General features: G+C 37.2%; 1 protein-coding gene across 5 annotated transcripts in view; it reads left to right on the top strand.

The window, feature by feature from the left end:
- LOC104605278 (uncharacterized) overlaps positions 1 to 20087 on the top strand; it is a 112501-nt gene that overhangs the window by 33149 nt on the left and 59265 nt on the right. For 4 of the 5 annotated variants that reach the window (XM_010269981.3, XM_010269978.2, XM_010269982.2 and 1 more), the window contains 2 exons: positions 1565 to 1675; positions 15514 to 15835. In XM_010269981.3, the coding sequence (XP_010268283.1) occupies positions 1565 to 1675; positions 15514 to 15835 (433 nt within the window). The remainder of the gene's footprint in view (positions 1 to 1564; positions 1676 to 15513; positions 15836 to 20087) is intronic. The other variant, XM_010269980.3, reaches the window with a different exon arrangement.

Raw genomic sequence — 20087 nt, 5'->3', positions numbered from 1 at the left:
GGTCTCTATTTTGTTTTTCCTTTGACAAATAATGGTATCATGCTTAGACCTTGCCACCTCTATGCCTAGGAAGTATCTTAACTCCCTTACGACTTTAACTTAGAACTCCTTGCTATGAAATTGCTTCACTTGCTTGATCCCAACATCATTTTACTACAATGTTATCAACATTATACAATAAGGGTAGTAAGCAATAATCCATTTATTCTAATAAATAGAGTGTGTTCTGGCTTGGCTTGTAAGAATCCATCCCTGACCATTGCGCTGCAGAATCTGTTAAACTAACCTTTAGGAGATTGCCTAAGTCCATACAATGATTTTCTAAGTCTAATATTTAATAAATATTTTATTATTTTGTTATTATTTTATATAAAATTCATGATTTTTTATTAATATTTTATTATTGATAACGTTAATCGTCATTAACATAAATATCCATTCTCATAATCAACTACAAGGGCAAAATGGTAAAGTTACTATTTTCAAAGTTCAACATTCAGATTTTAGAACAATATTCTATACATTCAGATTTTAGATAAAACAAACAAGCACCAATTTTCAAAGTACTTTCTTTTAGAGCTTTTTTGCTTTTCAGATATCAAACTTCAGACAAACAGAACAAGACCTCGCTATATTTCTTAAGTTTGTTACTTTTCTCATTTATCTTCCAGTCTTCCTAGTGTATTTATTTTCTTTTTGCTGATTTGTTTTATATAGATCAAATCAACTTTTCTGTTTTCTTTCTTCTAAATTGTTGGGTATCCCGAAATCGAATATCAATTATATGGATGATTCATTGAAACAATTTTTATGATGGAGATTTTTGATAATCTAAAACATCATCATCATGATCCATGACCATGAAATTTTGGTAAAAGTTTTGGTCTCAGCTGCTAACCTGATGCAAAGTTGCAAACCCTCTATTTGGGTTTGGATTGGCAGTGTAAATAAAGCTCACATTGATGGAGTTTTAAACATTATGATTGGTAGTTTGAATATTTTGAGAACTTTGGATTTTGAAACCTGGAATGTAAAAGGTCTATGCTTGTTAGTTGATTAGTTTTTATTTTGTTGAATGCTTGAAACCTAGAACTTATTACTTGTAAACTTATATTTTTTGGATACTTGTACCTTCTATCACTCTAACTTTTATATCCTATGTTTTTTTATCATTTATAAACTTTAATCAACTCTTTTCTTAATTTTTGAGGCTTACACCTTGCTATGCATTGAGGCTTATGCCTCACCTTTTTGGGGCATTGTGCCTCAACTATGTTTCAGCCTTTTTAAAACCTTGGTGGTTCAGAAAATGTTAAGTGAATGGTCAGTAAGCATCCAGTTTGATCTGCTCTAGTGTGAGATTTTTTTTTTTTTTTTTAATTTTTTGTGATAGGGACTCAGAGGTCCAGACCTTGGAAATGGAATTTCTGCTACATACATCTGTTCAGATAACAATCTCATACTTTACCTACAGAACTAGATATTCTCTGTGTTAGCTTCAATAAATTTTAATGCAATGCATAATATTAAGTGCTGACTGAGCATTTTCTTACTATTTTGGAAGCTTGCAAGGTCCCTTGGTAAAGTGGAGTTTTGGTAATTGTTCAATAACTCCATCTGTTGAATATTTCCATTTACTACCCTCTGCTGCATTTGTATCAGACTGGATTTCCAGGTAATAACTCATTGATAATGTCAAGTATGATTCAGAGCCTATGCCTTTTTTTTTTTAATCTATGTATATACCTGCTCTTGGAGTCTGTGTTGGACGTTGGATATTGGTGCTTCAGGTTGTCTTACTTTCAAACAAACTTGTGAGTAATTAATATTAGAATTATCATTCTGTTGTTTATATATTATTTTCTGGTTCAGTTTAGAATACTTTGTGCTATTTTATGTCCTCTAATATAATTTTTTCTCACTTTTTATTGGTAAGTAAACAAAAATATTAATATAAAAGAGTGAAGAAGTGCAAAACTTCCTTCTACAGTGTAGCCAACCAATTTTTTGCAATAGTCTATCATCTACATTCAGAATAACAGATCACGTAAATAAAAATCTTTACCTTTAAAGAGAAAAAGGTCAAGTGTTAAGGTCCAATCCATAGAGTACTGCCAATTGCCGAACAAAGTCTAAGGAGACTTCGTCTTTCCTGGCAAAAAGATAATTCCTTTCTTTTCACCAATAAATGGACTTGGAACCATAGCCTGCAAGATGGGCCTCTAGATCCAAAATCCACTGTAGGCTACAAGAAGAGAACTTCTCTAAGTGGGAGGAAGACCAGGAGAAACCCTATAGAAAGCAGAATTTCCAAAGCAGGGATGTCAGGGGATGTTGGAGAAACAAGTAATTCATCAGTTCCTCCTTCCTTTTGTACATTAAACACCAATTAAAACGGTAAATATTTAACAATAGCCAAATTATGTTGCAAGGTGCGAACCAGCTGGTTGGTAAGGTCTGCTGCTGGTCGTAGCAGAGACTTGGAATCGAATCCCACCTGCACCTGGGTTGGGGGATGGGCTACCCCCCGTTGTGTAGCCCTTCAGAATATATCAAAAAAATAGCCAAATTGTATCTGGCAGTTATCCCGTTTTCATGCATATTTGATATATATTGGAACTCTATATCTTGAAGAATATTTATAACATGCATATCTATTTTGTTCTTGTGAAAATGTTTCTTGTGTGTGAAAAGCAATCCTATTTGGTACATGTAAAGACTTCTAATTAATTTCTATCCTTCTGGTTAAGCAGAAACTTGATCATACAAGTAAGATTTCTATTAGACTATGTGGGAATGACTTGCGGCCTTCAGAATTTCTTGGTCCTATGAGGTGGTCCTTCATAAAAGTTTACAGAAGGCCATTTTAGGATGTAACATAGGTTGGCTTTCTTGGTGGCCTCACTTGTTTTCCTCGTTTCTGAGGGGGGACCTAATATCTCAAGGATGATGGGAACCATTGGTCTTGTGGATGGCTTGTCTCATGCTATAGGGGGTGTTGAGGAAAGGAAATCCGAGGACACTGGATCTTTATGGGACTTATGTGAGGGTGCTTCCCAAATGGATGAGAAGGACTATGGGATTGATATGTGGTGGTGTTCTTGCTTGCACCATGAATAGGTTACTTGTAGATTATATAGTACTTGGCCAGTTCTGGAATAAAAAGATGGTAAGAGTTGGAAACAGCATCAGATGTGACTCACTGACTACCTAAGTGGATGAATTAAATATAAGGGTAAGGAAGAACTAAGTGTCGGTGAAAGTTGAAACAAAGAACTTTCTGTTTGAAGAACTAAGAGTCAATGGGTAATTGGTCTTGAAGGTCAGGGAAGCAAAGCTATTGATGGTGATGCTGGTTGGCACCAAATTTGGAAGTTTTGTAGAAGAAGTGGTTTCTTCAAGTGGGGAGAAAGATCTGAAAACAATGCTGGTGGAAGGACAATGAAAGTATGTTGTGGAAACAATGAGCAACGGAAAAGGAAGATTCATAACTTTACAAAGTATTGTTTACAAGTATTGAAAATATAAAATATAATATAATATAAATTAAAAAGAACAATACAAAGTTTTGTTTACAATACTAAAATAAAAGTATTGTTTACAAAGTATTTTATATTAAAAATAATTTTAAACTTTGAAACTTTATAAAAATAAAATATTAATAATAGAATAATTATTTTAGTATTTAAAATTTATGAGTTTTCATTTGATATGCATTTTCAAAATTTTAATAGATTTGATATATTTTAAGTTAAGATTATATATTTTTATAAATTATTAAATAATATTTTAATTTAAATTTTATAATAACATGTTAATTGTTTACAAAAATATAAATATTATTTACCTAACTTTTAAGAATTAATTTTTTAATTGAATTTTTTGTTAATTTTAAAAAATAAAAATTGAAAAATAGGAAAAATAATATAATAGTTACAAATGCTTTATGCCTTGCACTTTAATAGATAATAAAATAATATTGGCTTTTTGCGTATATTAATTTATAAAAATCTTTATAATATTTGCCTTGGACTCTTGATTGATGCATTATTTATAAAATTTTACAATACCTACATGTCCTGCTATATTAATTATAATATATTTCCTTATTTGTATATATATTATTTATATATATCATTTAAATATACAATTCCTTTGTATTTATATATTATTGATAGTTGTTTTGGCATTAAACTTAATGCCTTTGATATATTGATGGAATTTGTGTGCATTTTCTTAACGTATCCAAGCGTTTCCATATTTTTTCGTCCATATCCATGCGTTTCCCAAGCGTATTCATATCCATATGCAAGTTGTCCGATACGATACCCGATACCGATACTTTAATCCTTGGAAGTGATACAAATGAAGAAGAAGGAGAAAACGTGAGTAGTGGAAAGAAGAGTATTGATGTGTTGGTCTGGAGGAAGACTTAGATATTGGGACGAAAGCTACCCTTTAAAAGGATTTGGTGGAGGGTAGAGCTGATAGAATGGGACTGAAAGTGGTTCCACTAAAGGAATTGAAATCTTATGCTAAAAAAGGGAAGGTGATAGGAGGAAAGAAGAAGAGAAGACTAAGTGAGGTTGAGGGGCTTCTAAATGATGTTAAAGGGAATGAAGAATTTAGTGCTAGTGGAGGTAGATGAAGAGGTTTGTAAGGAAGAGGGAAGTTTGGGTTGTAATTCAGTGATTGGCGTGAAATTTATGAGTTATAATGTATTGGGATTAGGTAGTGCAACGGAGAGGAGAGCAATAAAGGAAATACTTAGAAAGGAAACATGTGATATTTTGTTGATTCAGGAATCCAAAGTTTATGATATTGACATGAGATGGGTTAGAAGCTTCTCAAATGAGAGAGGCATTAATTGGAGTTTTCTCCTTCTTGGGGAGCTTTAGGGGGAGTGATAACATTGTGGAAGTAGGATACAATACAATGCTTTGAAGAACTAGTAGGGCATTTTACATTGTGAAGTTGAAAGATGCTCATGATGGCTTTGAATGGGCTTTGACTAATATTTAATAGCATTAAACTTGGGAATATGGAAACGCTAAGAAAATGCACACAAATTCCATAAATATATTAATAGCATTAAGTTTAATGTCAAAACAACTATAAATAATATATAAATATATAGGAATTGTATATTTAAATGATATATATATACATACATACATATGAAGAAATATATTATAATTAATATAGCAGGACATGTAGATATTAAACAATTTTATTAATAATACATCAATCAAGAGTCCAAGGCCAATATTATATTGATTTTTACAAATTAATACATGCAAGAAGACAAATTTATTTTATTATCTATTAAAGTGTAAGGCATAAAGCATATGCAACTATTATATTTGAATTATTATATCAATTTTTCTATTTTTGTTTTTTAACATTAACAAAAAGTTCAACTAAAAATTTAATTCTTAAATGTTTGATAAATAGTATTTATATTTTGTAAACAATAAATGTTTTATTATAAAATTTAAATTAAAATATCAATTAATAATTTATAAAAATGTATAATCTTAACGTAAAATATATGAAATCTATTAAAATTTTGAAAATGCATATCATATGAAAATTCAGAAATTTTAATTACTAAAATAATTATTCCACTATTAATATTTTATTTTATAAAATTTCGAATTTAAAAATTATTTTTATATAAAATGTAGATTAGCGGATTGATGGATTCAATTTATATTATATTTTCAAATACTTTGTAAACAATACTTTTATTTTTGTAAATAATAAATACATTGTTATTTAATGCAAATTAAAATGTTAATTAATAATTTTTAAAAATTTGAGATATATACCATATGCAAATTTACAAAATTTAAGTATTAAAATAATTATTTTATTATGAATATTTTATTTGTATAAACTTTTGAAATTAAAATTCATTTTGATATATATATATATATGCATATATATGTGTGGATTTTATAAATTATTTATTCCATTGATTTATAAAATACTAATTTTGAATATTGTTCTTTGTAATTTATAGTTGAAGTTTTTGAAAATAAAAGAATGTTGTGTTTTGTTTGCATGTAAACATTAAGTTTAATAAAAGTTATTTTATTACTTTTGTTAATATGAAATAACAATTGGCTTTGTGGTTAATGTACATGTGCGCTCGAGCATTGGCCAACTTGGGTTTGAGTCACGCTCCTTCTGTTTTTTTTTATTGAGAAACGCTGCGTTATTCGTCGAAACCATGGTCAATATTTTTCTGTATCAATGCGTATTGGCCGCTACTATGTGATACGCGCCAATACGGTGACGTATTGGACTGATACGCATGACTGACAGGATACACCTGCAGTTATAGCATATCCTGTATCGGTGCGGTTCAATATTGATATGGTACGCCTAATATCAGGTGTATCGTGTTGATGTTTTAATCCATGCTTATCGCATTGGTGCCAAAAAAGACTAATGCTATTCACTTGAAAGATTTCAAGCCAATTTGTCTTGTACTATCATTTATAAATGAATTGCAATGGTGTTGTCGTTGAGGATAAAAAAGGTACTCCCTTCAATCATTTCCCAATACTAAGGGGCGTTGATTGGGGATGGACAAATTGTGAAAAAAGGTGAAGGAAAAAGGAAGTGGCAGTTATGCTAGACTTGGAGGAAGCTGATGATCTTGTGGAATTGGAGTTCTTGATCAGAATTTTGAGAAGTTGTGGGTTTGGAGTCTTGTGGTGTAAATGGATGTAAGGATGCTTACAAACTTACCACTAAATTATTGCTAATGGATCTTGATCAACAGTTTGGGAAGTTGTGGGTTTGGAGTCTTGTGGTGTAAATGGATCAAAGGATATTTACAAACTTCCCTCTACCCAATTATTGCTAATGGATTTGGAATTAATTTTTTTTTTTGAGGGGGTGGTGGTGGTGGTTGGGGCTATTAGAGGCCTTAGGCATGATGATTCAACCTCACCCTTTCTTTTCACTTTGGTGGCTGATGTGTAGAGTAGATTGATCTCTAGAGTTAATCGACTGCAACTTTTCAAAGGTTTGGACTATGGGGAGAGAGAGGGTGATAATAACTCATCTTCAGTCTGTAGAATACATCTTGATTTTTTTGATAAGGAGAGTAGACTTGGGTTTGAAAATCTGAAATTGGTGGTGTGCTATTTGAAAGATGTAAGGTCTATGGCAGAATCTATAGGGTATGAATGTGGGGGATGGCCTATGAGATACTTAGGGTTACCTCTAGGTGACAACCCTAGATCTGTTAGTTTTAGCGCTCCAATGATGGAAAGAATAGAGAGGAGACTAGTTGGTTGGAAAAGGAACTATATCTCCCTTGGTTGAAGGTTAACATTAATTAAAGCCACTTTTGCTAATCTTCCTGTCTATTACATGTTTGTGTTTAGGATTCATCAGATAACAACTGTGAGATGGGACAAGATGACTAAGAGGAAGGAGGGTGGGTTGGAAATTGGCAATGTCATCAAGAACATGTCTATCTTGGTTAAGTAGCATTGGCATTTCCCTTTGGAAATGAGAAGCTTGGTGATAGGTCCCAGTCAAAGCTAGAGTCGTAAATTGGTATTCTGCTTTAGGTGAGAATGAACCTTGTAACTTTTATTGAATTTCCAATTGCCTACTTAAGCTGGCTGCTGGTGCTTAAATACAAGAAGCTCTTAACTAATTACCATAAAATAGCCTCTAATTGTGGGATTATCCCCTCTAACTAACTGACTGATCCCTATGCCATAGTCTAACAAGATAACTCTTGGACTGACCTATTCTTATGCAACAGACTAATAAACTAATTCCCTTAACAGACTGATCGATTCTTATGCAATAGCCTAACAAAAGGAACTGACTAAACAACTTAACCGAATTACAAGATCATTCTCCTTTTGACCGAATCCTATGCAACCAACTAACTGCTGGTGTAGATCTTTAACTGCTGATGTAGATCTTCCAACCATACGCTGAAGGTTCAGGCTACGTGATACCTTGCATGTCTCATGCGAGGTGATTCATTGCATGTACCTTGGATTTCTGATCGGCACCCGACCCGATCGTCTTGGCTTGTCATTGCTCCCCTCGTTGAGTGGAATTTTGTCCCCAAGGTTCAAATTGATATACTTTTGTCGCAACTCTTGCGAATTTTCCCACGTAGCATCTTCTTTTGGAAGTTGCTTCCATTGGACAAGGCTTTTTTCAATAAAACCGGTCCCTTTCTTAACCCAGTGAGTATCCAAAATGGCGGCAGGTTCCATAATGAGTTCGCCATCATCAGTTATGGGTGGCAACTCAGTGCTAGTGGCCGTATTCTCCCTTACTTGCTTTTTAAGCAGAGAAACATGAAAAACAAGGTGAATTCGGGATCCTGTGGGCAATTTAAGTTTGTAAGCTACTTTTCCAACTCGATCTTCAATTTGGTACGGGCCATAGAAGCGACTGGCCAGCTTTTGGTATGCTCTCTTATGGACAGTTTGCTATCGATAAGGGTGGAGTTTTAGGAAGACCAAATCGCCCACTTGGAATTCTACATCTTGTCTCTTGGAATTGGCCAATTGTGTCATGCGATTTACTGCCGCCTGTAAATTGATTTTGAGCTGTTGTAGAATGACATTGCGAGATATCATGGTCTGGTCCACTTCCTCCACAGATGATGTTCCCATTTGGTAATTCGGAATACTTGGTGGGGGTCTCCCATAGAGAGCTTGAAAGGGTGTCATCCCGATGGAGGAATGTTATGTAGTGTTGTACGAAAATTCAGCCCATGGGAGAAAAGAATTCCATTTGCGAGGTTGTTGAGAAACAAAACATCGAAGATATTGCTCAACACCCCAGTCAACCACTTCGGATTGGCCATCGGTCTGGGGGTGATAAGCGGAGCTCATGTGCAGCTTGGTACCTGACATTTTGAAGAATTCTCGCCAAAAGTGACATGAAAATGGGATCTCTGTCACTAACAATTGACTGTGGCATGCCATGAAGCTTGACAATTCCTTCCACAAACTTTTCAGCTACCAGTTTTGCCGTGTAAGGATGCGGCAAGGCCAAAAAATGGGCTGACTTACGTAGGCGATCTTCCACCACAAAAATAGTGGTTTTGCCGTTAGAGGGCGGTAACCCTTCTATAAAGTCCATGGTGATGTCATCCCATACGTGGCACGGGATGGGTAATGATTGGAGAAGACCCGTTGGGGACAAAGTCTCCGCCTTATTTTTTTGACAAACAGTGCAAGAGGCCACATATTGTTGGATGCCTTTATACATTGATGGCCAGTAGAATTGTTGTGCCAAGCGCTTGTATGTTCTCAATACTTCGGAATGTCCATACGGTGAGTCATGAAATTCCTGCAATAGTCGATGGACGAGTGGGGATTTAGGGGGAATCACTACACGGTTTTTGTAACATACCAAACCATTCCGCCATGTGTAGGGAGCTCCCGGGTTCTCAGTTGCCAGCTTACCAATTCGGATCATGTAGGGATGTTCGCTAGCTTCATTTTTGATTGCATTCCACAGAGATGTCTGAGGGACAAAAAGAGTGTTAAGGCTAGGGCTGCCTAATACTCGTGACAAAGCATCAGCAGTAGAATTCTTCCGTCCCGGTTTGTAAGTGATCTCATAGTTGTATCCCAACAATTTGGACACCCACTTCTATTGTTCTAGCGTCACAATGCGCTGCTCCAATAGATATTTGAGACTACGTTGGTCGGTTTGGACGTAGAATTTTCGGCCCAACAAGTAGGGGCGCCAGGTCCGAATAGCTTGAACAATGGCAAGCATTTCCTTGGCATAGGTAGACCACGATTGTTTATTGATTCCCAAGGCTCGGCTCATGAATGCTATGGGTCTCCCTTGTTGTGTCAATATTGCTCCAATGCCAACACTCAAAGCATCGGATTCAATGACGGGTTCATTGAAATTTGGCATAGCAAGTGTGGGAGTAGTAGTCATCGCGTGCTTTAAGGCTGTAAATGCATCCTCCGCTTCTGTTGTTCATTGAAACTCCCCCTTTTTTAAGAGATCGGTGAGTGGCCGAGCTCTGATCCCATAATTGCGAACAAACTTTTTGTAATAACCTGTAAGGCCTTAGAAGCCACACAATTCAGACACATTAGTGGGTCTAGGCCAATTAAGCATAGCCGTAATCTTCCCTTGGTCCACCTTGACACCGTGGGGTGTTACAATGTGGCCTAAATATTCGACTTCTTGCTGGCCGAAGGTACACTTGCTAAGCTTGATGAAAAATTTGTGATGCCTTAATATTTCAAAAGCTGTTCGAACATGTTCAAGTTGCATGTTCCAATTGGGGCTATAAATGAGAATATCATCAAAAAAGACTAACACAAATTTTCGAAGATATGGACGAAATATGGAATTCATGATGGCCTGAAAGGTTGATGGGGCATTACACAAGCCAAAGGGCATAACCAAATATTCATAATGACCACTGTGTCTGCGAAAAGCAGTTTTGTGAATATCAAGTGGGTGTATCCGTACCTGATGATAACCTGACCGTAGATCAAGCTTAGTAAAGAAAGTTGCTCCGTATAGCTCATCTAGCATATCATCAACGATAGGAATGGGAAACCTATCTTTAATGGTTTCAGCATTAAGAGCCCAGTAATCTGTAGAAAAATGCCAAGTTCCATCTTTCTTTTTGACTAGCAAGATAGGAGAAGAGAAAGGACTTGTGCTAGACCTTATTAGCCCCAATCTTAACATATCCTGAACTTGTTTTTCTATTTCAGCATTTTGAAAGTAGGCATACCTGTATGGACGAACATTAATTGGCTCGGTTCCTTCTTTGAGGTTGATGCGGTGATCGATCTCCCTCCTTGGCGGCAGCTGCGTTGGTTCCTGATAGATGTCATCGAACTCGGCTAACAATTGCTGCATGTCCGGATGAAGTCTGTGAGGCACTTCCTCCGTGGCTGCTTGGAGACAAACGACAAATATGGAATTCCCTTGCTTCATTTCTTTGGAAATTGCTTTGAATGCTGCAGGTTGAATCGGTTGGTTGTCGATTCCTTTTAACTGCCGGTGCTGGTTCTTCCAAGAAAACTCCATTGTCATTTTTTTCCAATCACAAGCCATCGTGCCCAATTGCTCAAGCCAATGAATTCCTAGCACCATATCCAACCCAATCAGCGGTAAAGAATAAAGTGTTAAGGTAAATGGTATATCTCCCTTGGCACTTAAGGGGATCACCATTGGCCACCTTCACATTAAAGGGTTCGGTTGGCACCACCGGTAATTGCAACAATTCAGCTATCCTGTCATTGATGAAATTATGGGTTGACCCACTGTCAATAAGAACGATCAGTTCGTGGGATCCCACCTTAGCCGAGACTCGCATGGTTCTAGCTGTTGGCCACCCTGTGAGAGCGTGGAGTGATATTTCAGGTTCTCCGCGCTGGTTGGTGTGGTTTCCTTCTTCGTCATCTTGTTCATCTTCGTCACAATCCCCTGCGAGTAGTAGCAGCTGTGGTCTCTTGCATTTGTGCCCCAGTCCAAATTTTTCGTCGCAGTTAAAACAAAGACCTTGAACACGCCTCCTTTGCATCTCAGTCCAAGAGAGTCGCTTCAGTGGTGGAGCAAGATTTCATTTTCGTTGGGAAAAAGTTGCCCGCGGTCCTAGTGACTGGGCGCTAAGTCTTTTCATGGCGGTGCAACTATTCATCTTTCATCCTCGCCAGACTGATGGCTTCCTTCAAGGATTTCAGTTTAAACATCCGAATTCCATTTGCTATTTCAGTTTTGAGGCCTCCCATGAAGGTGCCCACTAATGCCTTCTGGGTCCATCTGTGCACTCTATGTCCCAATCTCTCAAACTCCTTATGGTACTCACGCAAAGACCCCGTCTGTCGTATTTTTGATAACGACTCGTCAAAGTCTTTGCAATCAGTTGGACCGAAGCGAGACCATAGTTCTTCGACTAAACATCCATACGTATTTATAGACTCTAACTCATAATAATCCTAGGAGTTAAACTGTTAGACTCATAATAGCCTTAGGCGTCAAACTGTTAGACGCAATAATCCTAATAGGACTCAAACTAAGTGGTCATATCCTATTTCAATCAAAGAAGACTCAATGACTCTAATCCTACTTATGCAATGACTTTGAAATTTTAATCATAAACAAACTATGACTAGACAAATTTAACCCTATCAATGGACCTCACAGAAAATTGCAAAATGACAAAAATATCCCTACTGTCCAAAAATACAGATACATAAAATTTCATAAAATTCCAATTTTGACTCTTCAACTCCTGCATCATTCATAGAACTTGTATATGTCAGGGTGGCTCATTGGGTCAAGTCTTTGAAGCTTTTTGAAGCCTATTCAGTAGGAGACATCATTAGAAACTAGGAAGAAGTGGCTCGGTCAGCTCTTATTTCTAGTGATATCAGACCTGTTTGGATTCCACCAGACTTGGGTTTCATCAAATTGAATTTTGATGGTAGTAGTTAAGGAAATCCAGGCCCTTCAGGCATAGGTGGTATTTTCAGGAACGAAGAAGGGCGAATTATTGCTATGTTCTCAGGACCTATTGGCTGGGGGGATTCTCTGAGAGCTGAAATCCTAGCAGTTGTAGAAGGAGTCAAATGGGCTAAGCAGCTGAATATTAGCAAGTTGCTGGTGGAAGGTGACTCCCAACTGACTGTTAGATGGTTGCAGATGGAAGAGTCCAGCATGTGGAAGTTCTCAAATGAAAGAAAGAAAACCAAGCAACTAACTCAGAACATGACTATAAGGTTTCAATGGGCTAAGAGGAGTACCAACTCCATGGCTGACTCCTTGGCTAAACAAGGGGTGGGAAGATCTAGCTTGTTTTGGGCTATTCTGTAATATGTTTTTTCGGGTTTGAAAGGGAGGGTTAAGACATTTTACCCCTCCTTTCTGGTTGTATCTTACATATCTCTTTTAATAAAAGTGCTGTTATTGATCAATATATTTTATTGCCTTTATGTAAAACGTCCATACATATTTCTTTTGATAAATAACTATGCATATTTATAGACTCGAAACTCATAATAATCCTAGGAGCCAAACCGTTAGACTCATAATAGTCTTAGGAGTCAAACTGTTAGAGTCAATAATCTTAGTAGGACTCAAACTAAGCTGTCATATTCTATTTCAATTCAAAGAAGACTCACTAAATCTAATCCTACTTATGCAATGATTGAAATTTTAAAAATAAACAAACTATAACTAGAAAAATTAAATCCTATTAATGGATCCCACAGAAAATTTCAACATGACAAAAATACCCGTACTGTCCAAAAATACAGGAATGCATAAAATTTCATAAAATTCCAATTTTGACTCTTCAGCTCCTGCATCTCCTTTGAAAGAAGTGTTGTGTTCCCCCATCCCCCCAAAAAGTTAGAGCTTTTTGTTGGGAAGTTTTCCACGGATGCATTAGTACTTATGACTTGTTGCAAAAGAAAAGAGCACATTGGGTCTTGTCCCCTAATCAATGTTTCTTGTGTAAGTTAATTGGTGAGACTGCTTAGCATCTTTTAATCTCTTGTCCTTTTGTTTGATGTATTTCGAAATGGTTTTCTTCTCTTTTTGGTTGTAGGTAGAACCCCCCTATCAGTTTGGATAATTTGTTTTCCTGTCTCTTTTGAGGAGCACGGAAAGAAGGGGCATAATTATGTGGAGGTGTACATGGGCGGTGATGGTCTGGAAACAAAAAATATTACCCCAAGTGGTGGTTGCATGAAGTTGAACTTTGATGGTTGTAGTATGGGCAATCTTGGACCTTCAAGAATTGGGAGGGGGTGGTAAGGGATTGTGGGTGGAATTGTGTGTGCTTTGTTTTTGGATCCAATTGAAGAAAGTAATTCAATAAGGGCAAACTTCTGGTGGCATTTTTTGGGATACAAAAAGCTAAAGAAATGGGAATTGTAAGGTTGATCATTGAAGGGGAGTCTAATATAGTAGTAGGGTAGAAATCAGATGCTTCAAGTGGCTCCCAAAAGATATGAATATTCAAATAAGATGGGTAAGAAGATCAATTTGTCTGGTGGATGGCCTAGCCAAACAAGGAGTTCACAAACAGCAAATGTATTGGGCACAATTGTAATAGGGTGGTGGGGTTCATGTGTAATGTAATGTTTTCTTTTCATGGGTATTCATAACCTCTTGTTGTAACATCTTTCTTTTTTATTCAATCAATGAATCTTCTTTGTGTTGCTGATCAAAGAAAAAAATTAAGGATCTTAATGAGCTACTCTATTTTCAGGGTATTGAGGCAGCATGATCCATCTGAAGGTATCTCCATTTCCCAATGCAAGTATGTCTTGGATTTACTCTAGGAGATTGGGAAAGTTGGGGTGGAACCTGTTGATACCCCTTTTGACCATAATCATTGGCTCACTGCCTATCCAGTATTGATGATTAGTTACTTCCTGACATGGGAGTATTTAAAAATTACTGGGAAAATTATTATGTTTATGCTTGACACAATTGACAATCCCAATGATATTAGTGTTATCAATCAGTTTATGTATGCTCCCAGGGATGTTTACCTAGCAGCTACAAAGAGGATGTTATTCTATTTGAAGGGTTGCCCTCGTTGAGGGATCCTGTTTACTAATTATGGGCACACGAGAGATTGAATCTTGTATAGATGCTGATTGCGTTGATATAGGAGGTCCACTTTTGGGTTTTGTATGCTTGGTGGGGGTACTCTAGTTTCTTAGAGGTGTAAGAAACAGTCGATGGTTGTTTATTCTTGTGCAGAAGCAGAATATAGAGTCATGGCTCATGGTGTGTCAATGATTCTATGGGTTAGATCTCTTCACAGTGAATTGGCAGTTGAGTATGATAAATCCATGATGCTGTATTGTGATAATGAGGCAGCTATTATTATTGCCCATGACTGAATCTAGCATGATATAATTGAACTTAAGAGAAAGAGTAGCCTTTGGAGAAGTTTGCATTTCCATTTATTGCTTCATAAGAACAGCTAGCAAACATATTCACAAAGGAGTCTCTAAATCCAGGTTGTAGCACTATATGAGCAAGCTGGGCATAATTAACATCTATGCTCATCTTCAGGGGGAGTGTTGAGAAGTTTAATTTTTCTTCTTACTGTGTTGACATGTCATATTTTTATTTCTGGTTCTTGTATTGAAGTTTTATAGACATTAGTATGTGGCTGGGTATTCCTGTAATTTTACATATCACGAAAATAATGAAGAATAGGGCTGCTTGTACTGCCCTAGACGGATTCTCTTCCAAATCATTCTCTCCTCTCTTGTTCTTCCTCTGTTCTCTTCCTCTTGTACTACAGATTCTCTTCAGTTTTCTTCTCTATTTTTTTTTTTTATTTTCCTTGAAAATCTAATCTTATCAGAGTTTCAAGTAATTTGAACTTATTGATGGACAAAGGCATACATTTTGCCATGTTTTTGATCCAGGGCTAATGTAAGACTTGATAGTTTCAATCTATATTTTCTCTTGTTTTAAGATATGCTGAATTTTTCTTTGCAGGGAAGTGTTCCAAGATGGCTCACAACCTTTGCAGTTGGGATCACAGAACCTAAATACGAACACAGATGCTCCAAGCAGAAAGGCAATCAAAATATCAACTAAAACTTTGAACCATAAAGAAAATGTTGAGTATTGCAGGAGTGGTTCATCAGATGCTTTCTGCAGGCCCAACAGTGTAGTTGAGGAAGATTCTTCTGCTGTTCATACTCCGAGTGTAGAGAAAAGCAAGAGTGCTGCAGAGGTCCCATTTGCCCTAATGGAGAAGAAGTCATCCTCTACTGATAGTGATTTGAATGCCAATGGAAGTAGCTTTCTTAATAAAGTTAGTTGACTTCTAAACTGCCTTTGTGATAGTTTTGTTTTATTACTGATGTTATTTTTATTCTTGTTGTATACACTTGTGTGAACAAGGTCTCTCCTTTGAAGGAACATAGCTAGCCCTCCCCTTTTATACATATAATTGTAATAAAATTACTGTTACTTGTTAGAAAAAAAGGATCTTCTGTTTCTATTAGATATAAGTTGTCATCAAACAAATCCAAATTATTATGGTTAAGAGACTTTAGAATTTGAATCTGCATTGATGGGTGGGGCTGAATCTAATAGATAAATCTATCTGAAATTATGGCAGTTACAAGTTCAAGGAAATGAGGTAATTTTTACAAATATAAGTGGTGAAGTTTTGTTCACATTAGAATTGGTTTACAGAAATGATGAAGAGCTGACACTGGCATTTTGATTGAGAAAACGGGTAAAGGAAAGGTCTTGATATCTTGCAAATAGGTCCTTGTATCATGGCTCTACTGAAAACTTTTGAGAGGTTAGGGGTATTTTAGTGTCATTTGAGCTTATTTCAGATTAATGTAATTACATAGCAGTGATAGGGGTGTTTGTGTAATTGCAACCCATCATTATATAGGTCTGTTTTCTTCTCATCTCTCTAATCTCTTAATGTCAAACTTAATTTTTATTTTATTACTTTTAAGTCATAATTTGGTAACAGAGCAGATCAAGGAGGCTAGTTGGATCACTGCAACCATGGCTGCCTGCTAATGTCATCTCTTTTGACTGGTAGTGTCAGCAGGCCTTACAGTTAGGACAGCAGATGAAAATGACCACAGACTCTGTTAGATCTTGATTTTAGAAGAATTTTAGTATGCTTGTTGTGAATTTTTAAAGTTGTAGTATTTTTCTGGAAAATTTCAAAGGAATTTCTGGGAAATGACAAAAATACCAGACTCGTGGATGGATTTTTGGTGTGTTTGGAGTTTTTTCTCTCTACAATCTATAGATACTTGTCTGTATTGGTTAAGGATGGGGAGTTAGGTATTAATTTTTCTATACCAACTCTTGGAGATTGTGAGTTGTGCGAGAACAGTGTTGATTCCTTGAATGATGTTGGAAATAGTGTGGAAGCCTGTTTGTGGTGGTATTCGATCTATTTATTGTTTATGTTAGATTGTTAGGGACTGGGTATTGGCTATCCTGGACTGCATGGACCGGATACCTTTGGAAGATGCCTATGTTGTGAGTTTTGTTCTCTCTCTTAAGGAGGCTTTCTCTATTGATTTATTGTTGATGATGACTACCTTGAAAGAATTGAAAACTGGGAATAACCATATGGAAACTGGTAAGAGTTCCACCACTCAGAGATCATTGTTGGAAGATAGAAGATGTAATGTGTGACTATTGCAAGAAGCCTAAGTGTAGTTGAGATCATTGTTGGAACTTGGAAGCTCCATCCGCACTTGATGACTTGGAGCCATATCGTTTCAGGAGTGGGAGGTTGGTTCTGATGCTCAACCATTATCTCATAATTTCACCCATAGGCATCATGGGATCATTGTTGGAAGCTCCATCCACACTTGATGACTTGGAGCCATGTCGTTTCAAGAGAGTGAAGTTGGTTCTGATGCTCAACCATTATCTCATGATTCCACCCATAGGCATCATGGACCTGGTAATTTTCGCTTTTTGATAAAGCTTCAGGGACTCCTTGTTCAGCCTATAACTATTGGCGTTTCCACCTCTTCAGGCCCTAGTGCTCCTCTTACTACATTCACCAAGCTACCTAATATTTTTGGATGTCATGCCACTGTTTATAGACCATGGGTAATTGATTCCGTTGCCTTATACCGAATGCCTAGTGTGCCTTTCCATTTTTTTTTCTTTTTCCTTTTTTGAAATTAAAATAAATAAAACTCGGTAAAATCAATGCCAATGTACAAGAAAATGTGATGAGAAATGACCTAACATAAAGGAAAAGACGGAAGAAAAATGAAAAAAAAAAGATACAATACATAAATCACTCCAATCCAAATTCTATGGATGACCAAAAATTGATCCCATATGAATCTCTTCATACACCCAAAATTACTGTAAGAATCATGACCCATTCCAAAATTCTTTTCCCAATGATTGAACATAGCACACACAATATGTTAGGGTCTTGAAGCTATTGCTAAAGTGGATGGGAGGCTTCGTGGAGAAAGTGGAGGGAGGTTTCGTGGAGAAAGTAAAATTGAGGTCTTTTCTGAGGATAGAGGCCAAAGAGTTTCTCTTCGAAGAGATACGGATCAAAGGAAGAATGGGTTTGAAAGTAAGAGAACAAAGAGAGCCACGATCCTTTTGGAAGGCTCAGAAATGATTGAGTGGGTGAAAGAGTTTGTCTCTGATGCAGCTGCTAAAGGGAAGCAGAGATATCAGAAAGAAAATTTCTCAGGATTGGGTAGGAGGTATGTGCTAGAGAACAAGAGGAATGCAAAAGGTGCATTTATTTCTTTAACTGAATATTTCTCTAAAGGAAGGAAAGAAATTATTTGTCTTCCTCAAGGGAAGAATGATCAAGGGTGGAGAAGGATTGCTGGGACACTAACAAATTTTCTATATAGAAGGAGAATGGAGAATAAAGAGAATATGAAAGTTGATGAAAGGGGACAACGACCAGAAACCAGAAGCCAGTTTTTGTGTAAAAAAGAGGAAACAAACAAAAAGTTTGTGGCCATGGAAAATAGTAGGAGGGACCTTCATTGGTAGCATTGGGGACAAAAGGAAATTGGGATAGAATGCTAGTGGTTGAAGCTGGAGGGGTGGTGACAGACTGGTGGAAAGTTGCAGAAATGTTGAAGAGCAAGATGGAGCTAAGAAGCACCTTTATTGTGACCCCGTTCGACCCTGCTAAGGCAGTGTTGGACCCTCTTGAAAACCAGGTAAATGTTAGAGCCCTAAGTATCCAAGATGATTTGGGAACCTTCTCGGTTTTTAAATGGTCGTTTTCATCAAATTCAAAAGTGTTCTTAGTGGAAGATAATGTAATTGTTCGAGTGCTTGGGTTGCTATTCCATCTCTGGAATCAAAAAACAGCAAACTCCATTGCTTTGTTGTGTGGAGCTCGCCTTGATGGTGTTTTTTGGGGAGACCTGCGAAGTGCAGCCTTTGTACTTGGTAGTGTAAAACCAGAAGATATACCGAGGAAGGTGAATGTAGCTGTGGAGGGTTTGTTCTTCCCAGTGTGGTTACTGCTGTCCTCCATTGATGCTACCTTGTGGAGAGAAGCAAGGCAGGAGGAAGACAAAGTGGTGGAGGAGCTGCAGCTACGTGGCAGTCTGAAAGTGGCTGTAAAAAAGAAACAAGGAGTTTTCACAAGAATGGAAGCACAACCTTTAGGCAGGCCAAAAGACTCAGATTAGGAAACCATTAGAAGTGTTAGACGTGTTACACAAGGCAATGGTGGGAAAACCAAAGTTTCTTTTGCTCAGGTAGTTGCTTGTGGACGTAAGCAATTTACTCTAGTGGAGAGTAATGGTCCGAGTGCAATACGGGAGGGAGGTGATTCATCGGGTCGAGCAGAGGTATTGGTAACCTCAGGAATATGCACGGGGGTCCAACCAGCAGGCCCATCTCTAAATTGTAATTCTGGACCCATTAGGCCCGAAAAGTTAAGTGGGCTATGCTTAAAAGACCCAAGAGTGAGGGGGGCGTGTGACAACTTAAAGGAGCACGTGACAAGGTTGGCTCCTCAGGTAGATAGTAAAATCCGTATACCATCGTCTTCCTCAAGCCCTTTCTCTCGTTTGAACAGTTCATCGAAGGTCTCTAGCTTGTTACAGTGGAGGCCCTCGAAGAAGGTGCCGCATAAGGAACAGGAACGCCGTAACCCCAGGAGTGTGAAGAGCAGTGAGGTTTTCGACTCTGATTCGGAAAGATTGACAGACAATGAAGAACTTTCTGATTCCGATTCAGATTTGGAAGAAACCATTAGCTTGGGAAGTATCGACCTCCAAAAACAAAGAGATATACTGGAAGAGGGTAGCCTAAACACTGAACTGTTAGTCCTAGAGGAGGAGACGGATTCGCAAGATTCTGGTAATATCAAAATGCAAAGAAGAGTGAGCCTTAGCAGCGGCGTACAAATCTTCCCAAATTGGGTATGCTATACAAAAGAAAGGTGGAGTTGGGAACCCTTAAAGAGGTAAGGCAGAGTGCATCCTGGCCAATAAATGAGTCCATTCCATATGTGCAGCCTAGTCAGGACATCAGGCCAGAGAGACAGGAATCAGACTTGGAGCCTTACC

The sequence above is a fragment of the Nelumbo nucifera genome, chromosome 1 (genome assembly GCF_055504915.1).
Source record: "Nelumbo nucifera cultivar China Antique chromosome 1, China Antique-T2T, whole genome shotgun sequence".
Classification (NCBI taxonomy): Eukaryota; Viridiplantae; Streptophyta; class Magnoliopsida; order Proteales; family Nelumbonaceae; genus Nelumbo; species Nelumbo nucifera.
Note: the sequence above shows the minus strand (reverse complement) of the source record. Positions and strands in the feature narration are given on the sequence as shown.